The sequence below is a fragment of the Peromyscus californicus genome, unplaced genomic scaffold (genome assembly GCF_007827085.1).
Source record: "Peromyscus californicus insignis strain IS unplaced genomic scaffold, ASM782708v3 Scaffold_9__1_contigs__length_137607984, whole genome shotgun sequence".
Lineage (NCBI taxonomy): Eukaryota > Metazoa > Chordata > Mammalia > Rodentia > Cricetidae > Peromyscus > Peromyscus californicus.
In genome coordinates, this window is record NW_026294617.1 from 94546722 (window position 1) to 94565867 (window position 19146).

A 19146-nucleotide genomic window follows, 5' to 3' on the forward strand; every position below is an offset into this window, starting at 1 on the left:
TTTTAAAAAAGATCTATTTTTACTTAATTGTATGTGCATATGTGTGTGCCTTATGTGTGTAGGTACTCAAAGAGGCCAGAAGAGGGAGTGTAGTTATAGGCCGTTGTGAGGCACTTGTGGGTACTGGCAACTGAACTCAGGTCCTCTGCAAGAGAAGGAAGTGTTGTTAACCACTGAACAGTCTCTCCAGCCTCCTGAGATAAAATTTCTAAACAAACAAACATATAGTGTGACAAACTTTCCTTTCTTAATGCAATACTCTTTCTTTCTCATCAACTATGAGTTTAACCAACTCATATTTATACTTTCCTTAGCCTTTTCCAAGTTGTTATCAATTCTTATTCCATCTGAAATAAAAACCCAAATATTTTTTGATGAAGAAATCTAATCTTTATTTCTATGATGTTAGCACAATATACTCACACGATAGCTTTGATCTGTACTTAACAAAATACATTTATAGCACTTTACAAACTTTATCAGTTTGGAAAACATTGCATAACATTTTATTAAACACAATACTTCATATATATTATATATTCATAATTTTATTTACTTTAAAAAGATAATTAACTCTCTTTATTCAATACTTGGTTTTATCAATAAAGCACAGCCTAACAAAAGAAGAAGTGTTCTCATTAGCAAATAAGATAAATAGAACACTAAGGAGAGATAACACCTGCTAGTCTGATTTATTTTAAATTAAGGTACCAGTGGAATGTAAACAAATTTTTTGTAATTATTTATTTTTTACAAAAGATGTGTTATCAAATATACATGCAGAGGTCTGAATTCTAGTGTCTATCATTATATTTCCTTAACAATGTGGTACAATTTGTTAAGTCATTAAAAACTGTAGCCTTTGGCACTTTGAGTAGAAAAAGAATATATCAATAGTATGTAAAGAAAAAAAATTCAATGACTAGAGAAGTACTTTAAAATCTTTTTTGTTAAGAAATAGGAAAGATTAGGAAATATCATACTGCACCTCAAATACTGCAGCTTGGTTTTTCTTCAGAGTACTAAAACCAGTCCACCCTTCCCTCTAGGAACTGCGGGGACATCGTGACAGTGGTGATGTAAGAAGTGGGGAAGGCAACATTTTACTCCCACTTCCTTCTCTGAGAAGGAAATTACCAGAAGGGTTACTGTTAAGTCTGTATTTTATTGCCAGAGTTTTCAATTCTGCTGGTTTCAGCTAAATTCCTAATGCCTTAGGAGGTTGAGTTCTCTAAAAAGCTCTGCCCTTTGCATGGAGAAGCTGATAATGGGATGGAAGGAATCCTTGCTGGATAGCTGTTGTTCACATTGGAAACTGCACTGAGTTCAGATCAACCAGCTCTGTGTTTTCTTTCTTTTTTTCCCTCTTGGCAATCATCAAGTGTACATTATAATCCTTAAGATATGGCATAACAGTGTTTAACACCAAATTTCAAGAACCAAATATTTCTCCACCCTTTAAATATCTAACTTGGAAAAACACTTCAAAATAATTTGTTTGTGTTCTCCTTGCTACCAATAATATGGTTTCCTTTGATTTAGGCTCAAGGCTTTTGATTCAAGACAGGCAGCCAAAACGGCCGGTTACACTCTAAGCACAAAAGCCAATGCCTGGTCTGATATTTTGAAGATACACTTTCTTAATTTATACTGGGAGACATTTTGATTTATCAATTAGCACTTGCCTGGATTCTTCCTGTTAGTGTCTCATTACAAGTATGTCACGGAAGAGAGTCAAGCTCACCCCACTGTGGCTCCAATTTATTATCAAGATAATGCAAAAGTGAAATTCTCTGGATCAATATCAAAATGAAATTTTGTGATTACTCAGTGACGTCATAACCTGTGCCATCAGGTTGGAGACATCTTGAACTTGACCGACATGTCTGGCAATGGAACCCACAATCTCAACTTTTGGCTCAGATTTCTTGTTTATGACTTCACAGCAGTGTAGTTTACACAAGGAATGTAAATAGTCATTTTTGCTTTTTAAAATAGAAGAATATATGTATAACCTCAAAACACCTAATAAACCAAGGAGAAGCCATAAAATGGAAAATATAATCACAGTAATTACAAAATATTCTCTAAAACAATGTTTTAAGTATGCAAATATACTCACTAAAAATACCAGAAATCAGCATTGCCAATACTTAAATAAAAAGCAGAAAAATGGTGCAGATAACTAGTTATTCCCTTTCACTGAAAACATTCCTACAGAGTTTCAGATGTTGAAAAATGCATTTTTTCAAAGAAATGCTCAGAACCTTTTTCAAAACATTTTTTTTTTCACTGTGAGAGAGCCACTACAGGGAAGCCGAGGACGGTCTATTCTACCACATCTTCAGAATAAAGGAGCATTTCTCTGACGAGGGGTTGCACACCACTATTTCACAGCTAAGTAGAGTTTAAGAGTTTACATGGTATATGAACTGTAATAATCAGCACCTCCCAGACTGCGCTTCTGGTGCAGATTCAGCAAAAAATGAATAATATATAATACTGCATGGCCTCTGCTGTAGGGAAAACCTGTGTGTTTTGGATTCCCACAGCTAAATATAATGAAAAAAAAAATCTCAAAGTTGGCACATTCAGAAAGTTAAATACTACACATAGAAGGAAACCGCTTTGTCTTAATACTGCCCTCTGCGAAGCCTCTGTCTTAAGAACTGTTCAGGTGATGAGATTAGTTCAGGTCTTGCGTTGTGCTTTTCCTTTCCCTTGGTGTAAAATTGCCACGATTTCTGTGGTAGTTCAATGAGAGTTCCGGGCTGATGGTGAACAATCTTCTAGTTGGGCAAGAAGGCTTTCCAAATCCTCCTGAAAAAAACAAAATAAAACAACAAACAAACAAAAAACAAAACAAAACAAAAAGCACAGGTAGAATAAATGTGTGGTCTTGAGGGTGGTGGTGGTCACCCATATGATGGCAGGAAGGACCATCATCGCTCAATCCTTATAAGCCCGCGTCGGGGACGTTCCTTTGTAGAAGATGTTTCTCGTGTTTTCAGGGCTGTTGCTTCTTTCGGGAATCAAGATAATGTTGCCCTTCCTGCGCAGGGTGGAGTCGCGTGAGGAGGACACCGAGAGCGTCTCTGAGCCTATCTCGCTGCCCTCCACCGGGGTCACTCGGATGGTGGTGATGCCGTGGTGGTGGTGCTCACTGCTATCAATGTTGCTTCTCTTGCGATCTCCAGAACCAAAGCTGTCTTTGAGGGACTCGCAGCTTTCCGAGTCCCTGTTGAGATCGTTGAGCTCGTAGGTTTGGCGCAGGCTACCCTTCTCTGGAGCTTTCCACTTCCAGGAGCCGCTGCCTTCGCCCTCGGTGGATGGGATCTGGATGATGGGCCTGTTGTTCTCGGGGTGGGCCTCCACCCGCACGATGCCGCCCGGCTCGTGGTCCGTCAGGGTTTTGTAGCGGATGGAGCCTGTGCAGGTGACCGTGCTACCCTCAGCATTCTTGGGGCTGCTCTGCAGCACGCCCTGTTGCTTAGACATGGCGATGACCTGCATGATGCGGGGCTGGCTGTTGCTCCGGTTACAGGCCACCGTCTTCTCTGCGGCTTTCAGCCACTTGGCCCGTGCAGAACTGCTCTTGGGCGAAGTGCTTATGTTTTCCTGGGTCTCCTCGGGGATGTGCACCAGTTGGGAGGAGCCAGGGCGGGACTGGATGGACACGCGTGGCCCTCCAGGCATGCTATTGTTGCACCCGGGGACAGTGCCAGGCTGGATCTTGAGGTACTGATTGCCTGGGACATGGTGGTCTCCATTCACCCCCACCCTCGAAGGCTCTGAGCTGGACCTCATTTCTATGGACCTAGGTGGTGACTGCCCTTCGGGCTCAGTGTCCATAACCTGCAGGGACATCTTGCGGCTTTCGTTCTTGCTCTTCCACTGAGTGAGGAGCTGCTTGGACCTGGCAGAATCCATGGAGGCATGGATGCTCGCGTTTCTTCTCACGGGATCTTCCACCGAAGGGGTGTTGGCTCTGGGCAGCGTGTTGCTGAAGGTCACCATGCTCTCCTTCCCCATGGGACTCCGAGGAGTGATGATTTCTACGTCAGCGTTGGCCCTCTTGAGATTTGTTAAGGAGCTTGCATCCCTGTGATTTCGGTTGAGGATGCCCTCTGTGTGAGCAATTCCATCACTGCTGCTACCATTTTTAGCTGATAAAACCCTGCTGGGGTCTTGATTGAGGTCTGTCAGTGACCTGAGGGCATCTCTCTGCTGGAGCATACTCTCTTCACTAGGCAGAAAATTCCCCACAGCATATAGGCCCTGGTGTTCAAGGGAAAACAACAAACATCACACACTAAAAGATGCTGTTAATAAAGTTTCCCTTAGAATGCCCAAGGGAGCATGTAACTGAGGTAGATACTGTGCATACGCCACGGACTAATAAAACAATGAAAACAAAAGTACAATAACTCGGGGTGGGGGGTGGCTTGCCACTATCTAGATCACTGAACTAATTGCTTAGAAATAGGGACGATTCCTTTCAGTCCCCCCCCCCCCCCCATGTTGTCACACTCTCTGTGTGTTTTGAAAAGAAAAGATAGACAATGAGAGAAATAAGGACATTTTCCTGCCTTCCAAAGCTATTCATTTTTTTTTTTTTTCTGGACTAGGAGTTTCATTTTGAGTGACAGCCCAAGAGGCCTGAAAAATTTATGTTCCCTTCCATTTTCGCTCATACCTTCTGACGGCAAGCAGAGGAGCTGCGGGAAATAGAGAACAATGGATCATTCATAAAAACGCTGTGCGGCGTTTGAAAACGAGGGCAGGGACACACATTCTTGCAAGTCACACTGACTCCAGCCTTGCCCGTCTGCCTTAAACTTGACCTTTCAACGGGAAAGTTGGATTCAATTATGGCTTTACAACAAATGTGGGCCAAATTCTATTTAATTTGTCTTCCTCCTTAGTCCACCGGTTTTTTATTTGTTTTAGATTTGGAAAAGGTTACATTTCTGTTTCAAAATTGTTACCCTGGTTACAGGAGATCGAATGCCTGCTGGATTTCCAGAGACCGATTGTGAAGCAGGTGTCTGCCTGTGAGCTAATTTCAATTGAAGGTGGCTGGGTCTACTTTTTAAATCTAAGTAATGCAATTTTATGGTTTCAGTATTTTACAGAATGCTTGACTCTGAGGAGCAGCATGTGCGTAGGAATGATAATGTTCCATTTTCGGGGCACAAGGTGCAAACAGAATAAAATAAATTCTCCCCCCCCTTGTGTGTGTGTGTGTGTGTGTGTGTGTGTGTGTGTGTGTGTGTGTATTGAGACAGGATCTCACTATGTGTAGTGGGTAGCCATTCCAGCTTTGATCTGGAAGTTCCAACCCCCATTGAGACTTCGGCAACTGTCACGCCTACAAGGCAGGGCGAAAGGAGGCGCCTGGGGACCCGAGATCTGGATCGGCGGGCGCTCTCTCTGTTGCGGGACCTTGGACTGGAGAGGTGGACCAAGCAGAGCTCCAGAGAACACCGCTGGACTGCGATACACCTTCCCCAGACCCCGCGACCTACCTATCCCTTAATTTGTAAGTTACGCCATTAAATAAATCTCCTTTTAACTACGTGGAGTGGCCTTAATAATTACACCAATATCTATGTCACCCTAATGGGCCTGGAATTTGTTACATAGATCAGGCTGGCCTCAAACTTACAGCCATTTTATCTGCCGCTGCCTCTCAAGTGCTAGGATTTCAGGCATGTGCCATCATATTTAGACTGATTTTTGTTGTTTTTTGAGAAGGTTTCACTAGGTAGGCCAGGCTGGCCTTAAATTTGTATTCTGCTGCTTTCTGTAATTCTTGCAAGTACCAAGATCCCATGATTGAGAACTGTGGCTATGACAACTGACTTTCCCCCCCTTTCTGTCAGCCCCTCTCAGTCTCCTTCTTGTTGCCTGTTCCTGTCTTTCACCTGTATATTGATTGTCTTGGGATCTTTTCACTCTGTGACCTGGCAATTTTGTATGCCCTAAATAATTACAATGCTACTTCTATAAACAATGCCCCTGGCTTCCAAAGTACTCATGGCTCTTCTGTCCTTCAGACATAACTACTCGAATGCCTATTAATTTATCATGAACTCCTCAAATTCAGCAACCTGTTAGTTTCATTATTTTCATGGTCTACTAATGTGGTCACCATAAGTCCACTCTCCCAAGTTATAAATTTGGTCATCATTTCTCATTCCAACACTTCCCTTTCTGTCCAATTGCTCTTCCACATATCTATCTCTTTGTATGATAATATCTTCCACTTGAATGAGCTTTCTACTTTCTTTACCTTAAAATATTTTTTTTAAACCAAAGCATTTCTAGAAAGGCTTATTGATGTTCCTTTGGCAGTTTCCTATTCTCAAGGAACCACATTCCATCACTAAGCACGTTGTAAACATTTATGCTGATGCTTCTCATTACACGATGAAGATGCATCTTATTTTCCTTTGTTGTATAGTGGATAACAATGGGTAGACAATGAATAAGTAAGATGAATGAAAGGATGCATGCATGACTGAGTTCAATAGACACTATTAGTTTCTTTATAATTCAGATACTCATCTTGGAGACACTTAGCATGTTTGAGAGATTTTAAAAATGATAAAATGGTAAAAATTCACTGTTAGTTGGAACATAGCTACACTCAGGAAAGTGGCACATTTGTGTTGTTGGGAAAATTACAGCAACTTTCACTAAACCTTCACTATTCCTCCTTTTACTTATATCCACTTTCCTCTTGTGTAAAATTTCAGTATACAAGATATTCTCTCTGTGTGCTTTCTTTATGATATAACAAGTCTTAAATCAATTTCGGCTCATAAGAAGAACTCATTAAATCATTTTATTGAAAGTAGAGTATAATTTGGCTTATACTGATGGTGCACCCTAAGATTTTCTCATGAATATAAAATACATCATGAGTAGCTTATTAATCTACAAAATATTCTATGCATGCCTTTCCGTATTAAACTGCACTTTACTAAATAGTAATAATGTTATTTACCAGATACAGGGCGATCCCTCCTCCTATTAAAAAGCCACAATAGACATCGACTGGGTGGTTCTTATACTGAGTTATCCGTGTTAGCCCGCAGATGATTCCACAGATGATAAATGTGAAGACCAAGAGAGGTTTCAGGAGCTTGGAGGAATCGGTTAATGTGGAATTGAAGTACATCTTTAAAACGAAAGACGTGAGTTAAGTATGCTGGAAAGGCCATTGTGTTAGAAAAGTCTAGGCAAATAAAAAGTTCAACTCAAAAGTCTGGCTGATACACTTGATGTAACTTTCACCCATTCCCCTTGCCATGGCTAAGTTCTCAACCTACCAAGGAGGAAAGCACATGCAACATTCATAACATAAACATCAGAGCTCTCATTTCACTGTGGCAAAGTTTGAAAAACATTGAAGCAATAGATTTGGCCAGAGAATCTGAATATCCCTGTTATAAACCATAAAATTTCAGTACATTTGTCTCACAAAAGACTACTCAGGCTGTGGTATCAATCAAACACAAGACTCTTCATTGTGTAACACTTATCAAATTGACAGTGACCTAGAACTCACTATTGTTACCTAAATCCTGAAAGCTGTGTTCCTGTCTGTGTTTTTGTACACTTACTTGATAAAAGCCCTTTGATTTTTATCACATTCATGTATTTCATAAATATCTTCCAACAATGTATTGCATTAAAATGGTCCAAGGTTAAGCAAGTATTATGACTCACTGTGGAAAAATTCTTTGGTTCTACTATTTTTTTTTTTTTTTTTTTTTGGTTTTTCGAGACAGGGTTTCTCTGTGTAGCTTTGCGCCTCTCCTGGAACTCACTTGGTTGCCCAGGCTGGCCTCGAACTCACAGAGATCCGCCTGGCTCTGCCTCCCGAGTGCTGGGATTAAAGGCGTGCGCCACCACCGCCCGGCTTCTACTTTTTTTTTTTTTTTTAAACAGTAGCATCTGATAATTGCTTTAGATGCTATGGTATTAAAGGGAGGCAGAACTAAACTGTAATCTAATTAGTCACCTGGAGAAAACACTCATTCCTTGTTTTTTTTCTCTAGGTCACAATTTAACAACAAGGAACCCATTACTCACCGACACATATACAGCAGCAAAGGCAGCAAGGGTCGCATGTTGGGACGGGAATGACTTTCTGCCAAAGAAAGACAGCCAAATTGCTCATTTTAGTTTGAATGCGATGCCAGCAATCATCTCAAGAAGGCTGGGTAAGATGTTCAACTTAAGGCCACAAAACAAGAAGCCATAATCTTCATTTATATTGACTTTACTGAGAAAGCCAAAGTGATTTATTCTCCTCGGGAGCACTGCTGGTCACCATTAGCATGAAAGAATAGCAGTGATATACTTTTCAGTAACAATTAAAATGAAAGGAACGAGAAAATAAGTATGACATTGGTAAAGGAACATGTGAGATGTCTGACATGAGTCGGAAGACAACTACGTTTTGGTTACAATTATATCAGTTTCTTGTTAAAGTTCATAAAATGTAGAGCTTTGATGTTTTAAACATTTTTATGCTCCAAAACAGTTTCATTACATTAAGTAATGAAGTTATTTTCCCATACCAGTAGATCATAATGCACTTTCATACTCTAAAATGTATAGAAAAGTCCTGTTTTAACGAGCTGCTTCCCTGATTAGCCCACTTAAACATGACTGTCACCTCTAAAACAACACAGAATTTTCCTAAGTTAAACAACTTAGGGAGCAAGGTTCATTTGGAACATTGGTCAGTGGAACACACCCAGAAAAGGACACACAGAAAAAGGACTAGACATTTCTTTCAATGGAATAAAAACATGGAAAACGAGTCATTTATATTATTGCTTTTCTAAGTATTTGATCCTTGCTATTCAACACAGACAAGAAAATGTAGAAATATTGAGAAAGAATACAGGACATGGTTCTTCAACATAGATTCAAAATTACTGAATGGTCCATAGGAATTTGCTTTGTTGAGAAGTCATTAATAACAAATCCAATTTTCATAAGAATTATTTAGTGCTCTGTTATCTCTCTATTTATTTCTTTTGAGCTTCTCAGAAACTTTCTCTTGTCTTATAAGTTTATTTTAATTTGTTGATTGAAAAAAAATTAATGTATTAGTAGTTTCTTGGGTTTTCATGTCCTTAACTTTCTGAAATGTCAAGTCAGGAGCTGTTTAACATTTCTGTGTTCATTCAAAGGAAAGAGATGCAACTCTTTGCAAACTTGAGCAAAAGAAAAATTTGCATGATTTTAAAATAAATGATAAAGAAGAGATATAACACAGATTTTGGGTATTTGACTTAAGTGAGTTCAATGCACATATTGTCTATCAGCTATAATGAATAGATCATTAATATCTTAAATCAATTGTGATAGAACATAAAATATAAGTTCAGTAAAAGGAGAGCTTATAGCAAGAATGTGAAACTGAAATTTGGAGACTTCAAGAGAAGATTTTTGAACAAGTTACTAGCAGATCTCTGTGTTATAGTCATTGAATTGATGGTTGCATTGAAAATATAAGTAAAATACAGATCATCATGACTGAAAATGGCATGGTTGGATGGTGCAGTTATTACATGATACAGGTATTGTCATGGAATAGTTCTGGAGTTTTGTTTTCAACCTGCCACTGTTGATAACTGTAAGGTCAGATCCTGAACAAATATCTTCCACGATGTAGGAATTTTCTTTGCAGGATACATTCAGAGAGGTGTAGTTTGGCTTGCACACAGTCAGAAAGTATGGTGCCTGATATCCTGTGGACAGCTGTATGATATCTGTAATGAGAGCTGTGGAGCACAGTCCAAACACATGGACACCTAGAAGCAAAATGGAAAATATTGTTACCTACTTGATGGCTAAAGCTGGGTTTATGTTAGTATTAAGTATGTTAATTGCATACTAATATGTTGACCTTATAATGTGCTGTCATTTTCTCTAAGATAATTTGAGAGATAATACAGAAAATTTCTGAATGTCTATTTAGACGGTCATTATTTAAGGGCAAAATAGTACAATGAGAATTTCCCAACTAGTAAGTATACCATAGTCACTCTTGTTAATTAGGGTAGATTTTTATATATAAATATTTACTTTTAATTAAGCATGTCTCTGTGTAGGTCTGTACATCTGTTTGTACAGATGCCTGCAGAGTACAAGAGATGGTGTTGGAGTTTCAGAGCTTGAGTTACAGGAAGTTGTGAGTGGCCAGATGTGGGTACTTGAAACTGAACTTGGGTCCTCTGCAAGAACAGTGTGTATTCTTAACTGATGAACCATGTCTCCAGTGTCTAAGGTCAGTTCTTAACATGATTTACCATAGGTCACTTGCCATCTACCTGGGGAAAGTTGAGGAATGGTTAGAGAGGTACAGAATATGAGAAATGTAATAGAATTAAAAATGTTTTTACATTAATATATTTTTGTTTTGTGATCAGCTGAACTTATTCAGTGCCATCTGTGTGATCATGGGTTTGAATCTGTTCATTGGAGTCTGGAGACAGTGACTGCCCGCCCCCACTCCCCACCCCCGATCCATCAGTAGCTAAATAGTTCAGTAATCTAGAAAACAAGTTTTAGGGAAGAGGAAGAGTTGACAGGGATGGGGAGGAGAGAAAAGTGAATCAGGAGGTGAGAGTAGTCAGTATGCATTACCTGTATGTATAAAATTGTTGAAGAACAAATTTAATAAACGTTACCTATATTTGTAATAAAACGCACACAACAAATTTTTAAAAATAATTTTAAAATTCTGAGCATTTCTGAGTTGTTAGGACTCTTTCCTCACCTTGGTCTATAACACTAGGTACAGTTACTAAACCCTACAGAATCCATTCTCATTCTCTCTAAAGCACAGTGCTGCTAAGAGTGCTAATTAAGCAAAGAAGGGGAATGGCAGGATTTGCCATAACAACCGAACAACACTTACAGCCTGGGTAACTGTGGGAGCTGCCTTATTTAGTGAAGATGTTCTTTTATCTCCTGCCAAATTTTGAATTTTATATTCTGGAACCAATCTTAAATTACAAATCCTCAAGCTCTATGCGTGTTTGAAGTCACTTGCTTGGCTCATCTTGTGAGTAGTTCCTTCTAAGACACAGATGATCTAGAACTCGCCTACTCTTCCCCTGCTGTCTTGACTCCCTGCATTCATTCTGACTCAACTCTTTGCATTCTGATTCATGAGACACCCACAGAAATCATCCTGAGAGGCACCCCTTCACCATCTCCAGACCAAGAGTGTCACATTGCACTGATTTTCATTTTTCTCCTCTGGTGATTGTGTCCATCAAAGCCCCAGTTCCTTTTCCAATTACACCAGGGAGTTATGACACAGAAAGCTGATATCTGCATTTCAGTTCCTGGATGCATGCATAGGGTCTATTCTTTTTTTTTATCTATTTACATACAGGTGTGTGAGTATGCACATTAGTGTAAGGATATCCATAGAGAACAGGGGGAAGGTGTTAGATCCCTCAGAACTGGAGTTTCAGTCAGTTGTAAGCTGCCTAATGTGGATTCTGTCTAGGAGCCAAACTCCAGTCCTCTGGAAGAGCCACAAATACTATTAACCATGAGCCACCTCTCCAGTTCCCCTAGAATTCACTCTTAACACGATGTAGCATAGATCATGTGTGTAGGACACAAGGAGCAGGCAGTGTGATCTGAGATTTGCATGGTCTAGGCAAAGACTGAATAAGAAGGGAGTCAGCATATTTTATCTTTGGAAGATGAGACTCTCCAGGCCCAGGGAGCATGAGGTTGCTGATAGCATTTTGGAGTATACACTTCTTTTTCCAAAGCGTTATATTCTATTATGGAAACATTTCTCTGTGTTCCGCTTTATATCTTGGAGTTCTATTTTCTTACCTCAAATGTTGCTATGGGGGGGGGGGGGGGCTACTGTTTTATTACCATATCAATATGATGGTAAGAAGATATCTTCAAAGAGCAGAGTTTAGGGGATGATTCAGAGCCAGTCATGGGAGAGAAAATTTAATGTAATTATTTATGAGATATTACCTGAAGCTGCCAATTTCTTTATGCTGATATGCTGTAGGTAAACATAACCTTATATTGACTTACCAGGATGAATGTAAAACATTCAGGTTGGTGTCTGGTATCGTAGATGACCATTTAAGTCAGCGGAAAAAAAGTAAAAAGCAATCTGTGGCTCAAACTACATTAAGATGGTCTCATGTTAATCGCCATTTAGGAATTAGTATGACTCAGATATTATCTTAATCAGGGCAGTAGTTTTCTTACAGACTTCATTAAAAAATGTAAGGTATGTGTGTGTGTCGGGGGCATAAAGGAGTCTAACCAAGAAAACATAACCAGAATGCAGCAGTCTAGGGGACAGTTCTATGCACAGTGACTTTGGATGAAACCACAAAGGAACAGACTCACTTATGTGAATAAATTAATTTCTGAAGCGTTGTCAATGATGGCCTACTGACATTTTTCTCCATTGAAAAACAAAACAAAATGGAACATTGTGCCACTCACCTGCAATCCTAGCACGTGGGAGGTAGAGGCAGGAGGCTGAGGAATTCAAGGCCAAACTCAGCAACATATTAAGTTTGAGGCCAGTCAGGGCTACTTGGAACTTGCCCCTTCTCTTTCCTTCTTCCACAGGAAAAAAATAAAAACCTAAAACGTACACTTCATGAAACTATTTTAAAGTCAACTTATGCTCCAACCAGCGTTTGGCAAAATGCCCTGAAATGTGTGGTGTGTGCTAGCTCCCAGAACCAGGGACATGACTCTAAATAGCACATTTCGATAGAGATCCCAGATTCCGTTTTTGAACAAGTTTCCTGTATAATGTGAAACTCACCACATACTGAACGTATACATCTAAATTACAGCTTTAGGGGTTTAATATCTGTAATTAGACATTGTATTTCTGTGCAGAAAAGCATTTCCTTTCTTTTTGGCTCCTCACACCCACCAACGAATCTGACGGCTCTTCTGAGAAAGGAGTTGAAGTTGCAGCCCCCAGCATTGATGTTGGGTTCCAGTCCAGCCCCATTTCTTCTTTTGGAAAGGCAGCAGTACAGAATCCCTTCTCCCAGCATGATCTGCAAAGGCCACATGGTGTCAGCAAGAGTGTCACTATACCTACACACTGACAAGCATAAGCTATGCGTCATCCCCTTACACATTGCCAATTGAATAAAGAGAAGAGGTGTTTTTCTCAGTACTTCAGAGATGTAAGCAATTTATTCTGGGGATTGAACAATCTGTGAGAAATAAGCGGTTGGGACACTGTAAAGAGGTCTGGCTGTATCTTGTCTACTCCTGCGCATTGGTCAAAGGTGTGAAAACATCTAAGAATTCAATTTGATTACAACGATTACCCCTTGGCATTTTACTCATCACACCCAGTAATTCAATCAACCACACAGTTGCTGATTCTGCTCTAACTCTGATAATCTTGACATCAATCCCAAGATGCCTTAGAAGAATCAAGTAAGTATAGAGTAAGGATCAGGGACATTTGACAAACAGATTTGGTCAACAAAACCATTTTTAATTTAACAGAAGGAAAAAATGCATGAAAAGCATGTCTGAGATTAAAAGCGCTATTGAGTGTAGCCGTTCTGCACATGTTTCTGTAGGGATGGAACTGTGTCTTGTATTGGTTAATATGGTAGCAACCACTCACATGTAGCTGCCAAGAACTCAAAAAAATGTAGACACTGCAAATGGATTGAATATTTAGTGCTAACTGTACTACATTAAAAATTTAAAACTAAATAAATTTAGACTTGAAAAAGCCACATGGGGGATGGCTACCTATTGGAGAATGCCCATGACAAGATAAGTAGGTAGTCTTCCTGAGAGATAAGCTTTCAGAGTACATCTTCACAGTAGATAAAGACCCACACTGAATTATCAGGAGTCTTTTAAGACATAAACAGTGGATTTTGCTGTGGGACTTTAAGAAGTATAACATCAGTGAGGGAATTCCATGTTATTTGGGTGTCCTTTCATTCAAGAAATTTTTTTTAAATTCTATTACTATACCCTAACATGAATTTCATCACCCTCCTTAGAACTGTGTCTTTTCCTTTGAGCAACTTTTTGAATTGCACACTACACATTCATTTGATGGTCTCTCCTTAGACCAGGGCCCTCCAAGACAAGAGCCACTTCTTAGTTACTCTCATTTTTAGATGGGATTTGTGTTTATGATTTTTACTCTGCTAACTATCCTAGAAATCTGAGCTGCTACTCATTCTGTATAATACAGGCAAGATTTGAATTTATGACTTTTATTTACCAAAAAGCTTTCAAATATTTGAGAGTATTATTCCTAATAAATTTCTGTCAAATTAGATAGTGGTTTCACAAATGCATAAAGTTGAGGAAAGTCAGGTTTCAAGAGATTAATAGTCCGTCAGATACAGTGGATCAAGTTACTGTAATGATAATGAATGTACTTAGGATTGAACAATGGTTGAGGTTAGATGTTTCTGGGTGAGCTTCTAAGTTCTCATTAAAATCTTTTTACTTGTTTTACAAAGTGCTTAAAACTATAACTCTCTTAGATACATTTAGTTGTACAGGTGATGTGGTATGTATATAATTGTAATGACTTAATTTGTTTACAAATTTTTGATATATTCTTTGATGAACTCTGAAGATAAGGCAAACATAAATATCACATGGTATGATAGATTTTTTTACAGTCAACCAGTACAGAAACTATAGAGGGGAATTTATCTCATATTGTCCAGTGCTGAATGAACTATTCATTCTTTTTGACTAATGTTTTCTGTCATTGTTACTTCAAATGAGACCTGGAAATGCACCAGCTCTCTGTTATGTGTAGTTAGCCCCTCTCCTCACACCAGGCTGCTCTAAAAGCTGAGCCCTATGAAGCTTGAGCTTGACTTCTTCCCAGGAATCCCAATTTTATACCAAGTTTATTCAGCTACAGAGATGAGAAGAAAACTGGCATCTTTGATGGTCAGAGATTAGAGTCTGTTAATTTTCATTCTTAGGAAATGGCAGGAATATAGGAGTTACAGAAACAACTTTTGTAGTAAGGTTACAGTAACATCACAATGACTCTGTGTGCCACAGAATCAATGCCGAGAAGAGCTCTTATTTAGGGGAAAGGCCCAAAAAACAGAAAGAACAATGACATGAGAACAAAACCAGAAGAATATAATAGATGTATTTGGAGACAGAGGGGGTCAGATACTACATTGTGTCAATAATGCCAAAGCTCATCTGAACATCAAGTTGTTCACTCAAGGTTTATGAAACCGCCGTGGAAGAAAAAATGTCACTGATGGCTTGGAAGCTTTCTAGGGGTAGGGGACTATCCCTAAACACAAACAGTTCCTGATTTACTTCTCTTTACATTAAGAGGCACATGGCAGGATGGAGGTACTACAGAAATGCCCCATAGAAGGAGGTGGCACTGGGTTCTGCTCAGTGGGAGGAAGAGGTGGTAGATCGTCATTGATTTCTTAGGTCTTCAAGCCCCAGTGTCCTAGGAAACATCCTTAACCTGTGTGTTGAGACTTTGTGATTGGACTCAAGGGATTCAAAAGAAGTAGGAACACTGTGACGATGCCAAGGTCATTGTCCCCAGTACATGCAACAATGTCAGGAGAACAAGCATCATGTGCTAAATGCTCCTGATATGGAACATAGCAATGAGACATTTTCCAAGTGACTTGGTGTTTATTTGCTCAGTTTATTCACTCATAGCTTAGTGAATAAGCACTTTTGCATCTATAAAATGTGAATTATTCAAATGATTGCATATAAACACTCTTTTTACCAGAGTCATACCCATCCATGTAGCACTTTATGCATTTTATTCCAGATGTATCAATTAAATCCATATACTGCACTCTGGCTGAGACATGTTTTCTGATGTGATAGGTTTAAAGCAAATTTAATAGTTCTGCTATGGTCAAATGACTAAGTAAAATGACAGGAAGATGTTACTATTTGAAGAAATATCATCCATTAAGAAGTTTTCTCTGCTTCCAAGTACATCATAAATATTTCTAATGCCCCAGAATTCATTGGAGCTCAAATATCATTAATTTACAAAGTGAATAAATTAGGCTTCAATTGTTTTATCCAAATATTTTATTAAATGTATTTATAGTGTAAATAACATTATTATTATTATTGACTATAGAGTGGTACTTTGAATACAGAGTCATGGTTACATGAAAGTATAGAGTTTAGAAAGTCTACAAAAAAGCTTTTTAAAAAATGCTGATGTACTGAAACTCAAAAGGCCAGTGCATCAGAGAATCTTATAAAAGATCCATTTAAGTGTGCCTTTTAATTTAACGTCACTTGTTCAACATTCATGAGTGTAATGAAAGAGCTAGAGATGAGCAAAGGCTCCTTCTGGCATAAGCAAACAATACCACCCTGGAAAACGTGTTTCTTGTTCTTTAGGGTAGTAGTATCAGGGCAGAAGAAATGGCAGCAATGCTTGGCTAACCTTATTTATTAATGGATTTACATAAAACATGCTATTTGTGGTGTGTAGTGACACATTAAAACAACTGTTTAGAAATTAAATATCAAGGAAATAAAACTGCCAATGAAAAAACAGACAAATGAACTGTTAGATAATTTTCAAAAAAAAAAAAGAATTTTTTTCAGTATTCCTAGCTATCAGAAATAGGAAAATTAAAATTACTTTAAGGTATTACCTTTCCTTAGTCAGAATGGTTATCATCAATAAATGTCACAAGAAATGTTAGAGAGGATGTAGCAAGAAGGGAAGCCTTATTTGCTGTTGGTGGAGGCAAAAATTAATACAATGGAAATCATTTGGAGATTTCTCCAAAAAATTGAAAATAGAACTACTGTATGACTCCAATATTTATTTTTGGGCATATACCCAGAGAACTCTATACCCGACCCTAGAGATGTTTGCACCCCAATGTTTATTACTGCTTTATTCATTGCAGTATTGAATCAGAATCAACTTAGTTGTCCATTAACAGATGAATGGATATTGAAAATTTATAGATATATAAAATGGAATATTATTCAGCTCTAAAGAAAAATGCAATCATGCAATTTGTAGGTAAATAAATGAACTTAGAACGCACAACATTAAGCAATATTTCACATTCTCAGAAAGATAAAACTGCATGCTTTCCCTCACATACAAAATCGAGTCAGTAATACATGCATATAAGTAAACAAGTGTGCTTGTTGGTACAGTATGTCATGTAGGAAAGAGAGAAAAGGAAGTTAAATACCAGGGGATCAGGATGGATTGAATGCAGGCAATGAACATGAATTCATTATGAAAGAGCATATAACCCTGCAATGGACTTTCCATTTTTGGTTGTAGATAAGTGCATAAACGCATTAGTAGAAGTATAAAATAAAATGTGAAGCTTCACAACTTCTGTATAGAAATTCACTGAGTTGTATAGTGTTTAGTATGGATAATTTTAGCATGTGATTTTCTTTTGCAACATTTTTTATAGTAAAGTTTAAAAATAAAAACAACTGTTTTAATTCACTTCTAGTAGATTGGGGTGTTTCTATACATACATGTTTTAAAATGTAGATGCCTGTTGTGAATCTGAAGGATCACAATCTGTATGTCTAGCCATGTGCATGCATGTGTGCGTGTGTGTGTGTGTGTGTGTGTGTGTGTGTGTGTGTGTGTGTGTGTGGTATGCATGCACACGTGTATGACCAGAAGGTGAGTTTTGAGCTCTTTACAGTTGGTAAGGCTCATTGCTTATAATCAGCATAAAGTGCTACTTTATTTAGTAAAACTGAACCTATAAATGTTATTAAAAGTAATTTTTGAGGAGAGGGTATATAATTATTTATTTTCAACTCCTAGAATTCAAATAGCAAACAAACACATGGAAAACACATCAATTAAAAGTATATCAGCAATATGATAGTACTCATTAAGAAAAATTGTGTAGAAAAAAAGAATTGTGTAATTACAAAACCCTTTTCACAATGATGTATAAATGCAAACGAATCATTTTTGGAAATCGTGTAATTTTTTAAAACTTTAAATGCCAACAGTTTTAGGCAATCAACTACATGAGAATGTCAATATATATATATACATATATATACATACATACATACATATATATATACATACATATACATGTATGTATATATATAATATATTCCAAAGACAGGATCTTCCCAGTCCAAGGGTTAGAATTCATCTTTTTTGTTTTTTAGCACACTTGCTACACAAACTGGATCATCTTTTGTTCTCTGGATCTGAACAATGAAATTTGGGGGTCAATTCTTACCGTAATTGCAGGTCCAGCGAAAGCCAAGCTAAGCAACATGAGGAATGGGATGGCCTCCTGGGTTGGCTCAATGTACGGCATGCTAAGACTCCGGTCATAGCAGCTGAATCCAGAGTGCACAGGTTTGAAGACATCTGTGAGTTCCAGGAAATAGAGGCTAACCACCGATGATGCCAATATAGGCAACTGAGGGTGAAAGACACAGGAGACAATCTATTTTTGTAAATAGGACAAATAGAATCAGTACATCTTGAAGTTTGAAATCTGTGGAATTTTCCCCTTCTGTCATGGCCCCTCTCTCTGTGGGGCAGAATAAAATGCATTCTTAAGTGCTGTGGGTTTGACATTCACAGAATGCCTCTAGTTATTATCTACCTTGCCAGTCCACTCTCACCTGTCACCCTTCGCCTAGTCTTTCCACCTTTCTCTTCACTTACCGATCCTCTCATCCACTCCGTCACCACTAACATCACAAGGAGACTTCTGGAAATATTCTAACTCATTTCACTTTCCACTGTAAGCGTCCTGTTGGTTGCCGTTCTCACCTGAACCAAACCCAAGTGTCTAACTTGAACAAAATCCAAGAGCTACACCGTGGAATGGAACTTTCCTCAATGTCTGGCCTTTGTCTCCGAGTCTGACTCTTGTAGTTCCACACTCCTACCACTCCTCAGCTCGCTTCTGACCACACTCAGATTATTCATGCTTATCCTGTGAGAGTGAAATGGATTCCTTCCCACGGTCCTTTGCGTCTGTGGCTCCTTCTTCCTCTCATGTCCTTTCCCTAGCTCTTGAGGGACATTTCTCTATCATTAATGGGACTGTCCTG

The 19146-nt window shown here is 38.6% G+C and overlaps 1 protein-coding gene across 1 annotated transcript in view; it reads right to left on the reverse strand.

The window, feature by feature from the left end:
• Positions 1-367: 367 nt before the first annotated feature.
• The window catches only part of Plppr4 (phospholipid phosphatase related 4), a 41623-nt gene continuing 22844 nt past the window's right edge, over positions 368-19146 (reverse strand). Inside the window, exons 2-7 of the mRNA XM_052730066.1 lie at positions 18318-18503; positions 12974-13103; positions 9644-9839; positions 8104-8161; positions 7013-7186; positions 368-4278 (exon numbers count right to left, since the gene is read on the reverse strand). Of these exons, the coding sequence (XP_052586026.1) occupies positions 2950-4278; positions 7013-7186; positions 8104-8161; positions 9644-9839; positions 12974-13103; positions 18318-18503 (2073 nt within the window). The 3' untranslated portion in view covers positions 368-2949. The remainder of the gene's footprint in view (positions 4279-7012; positions 7187-8103; positions 8162-9643; positions 9840-12973; positions 13104-18317; positions 18504-19146) is intronic.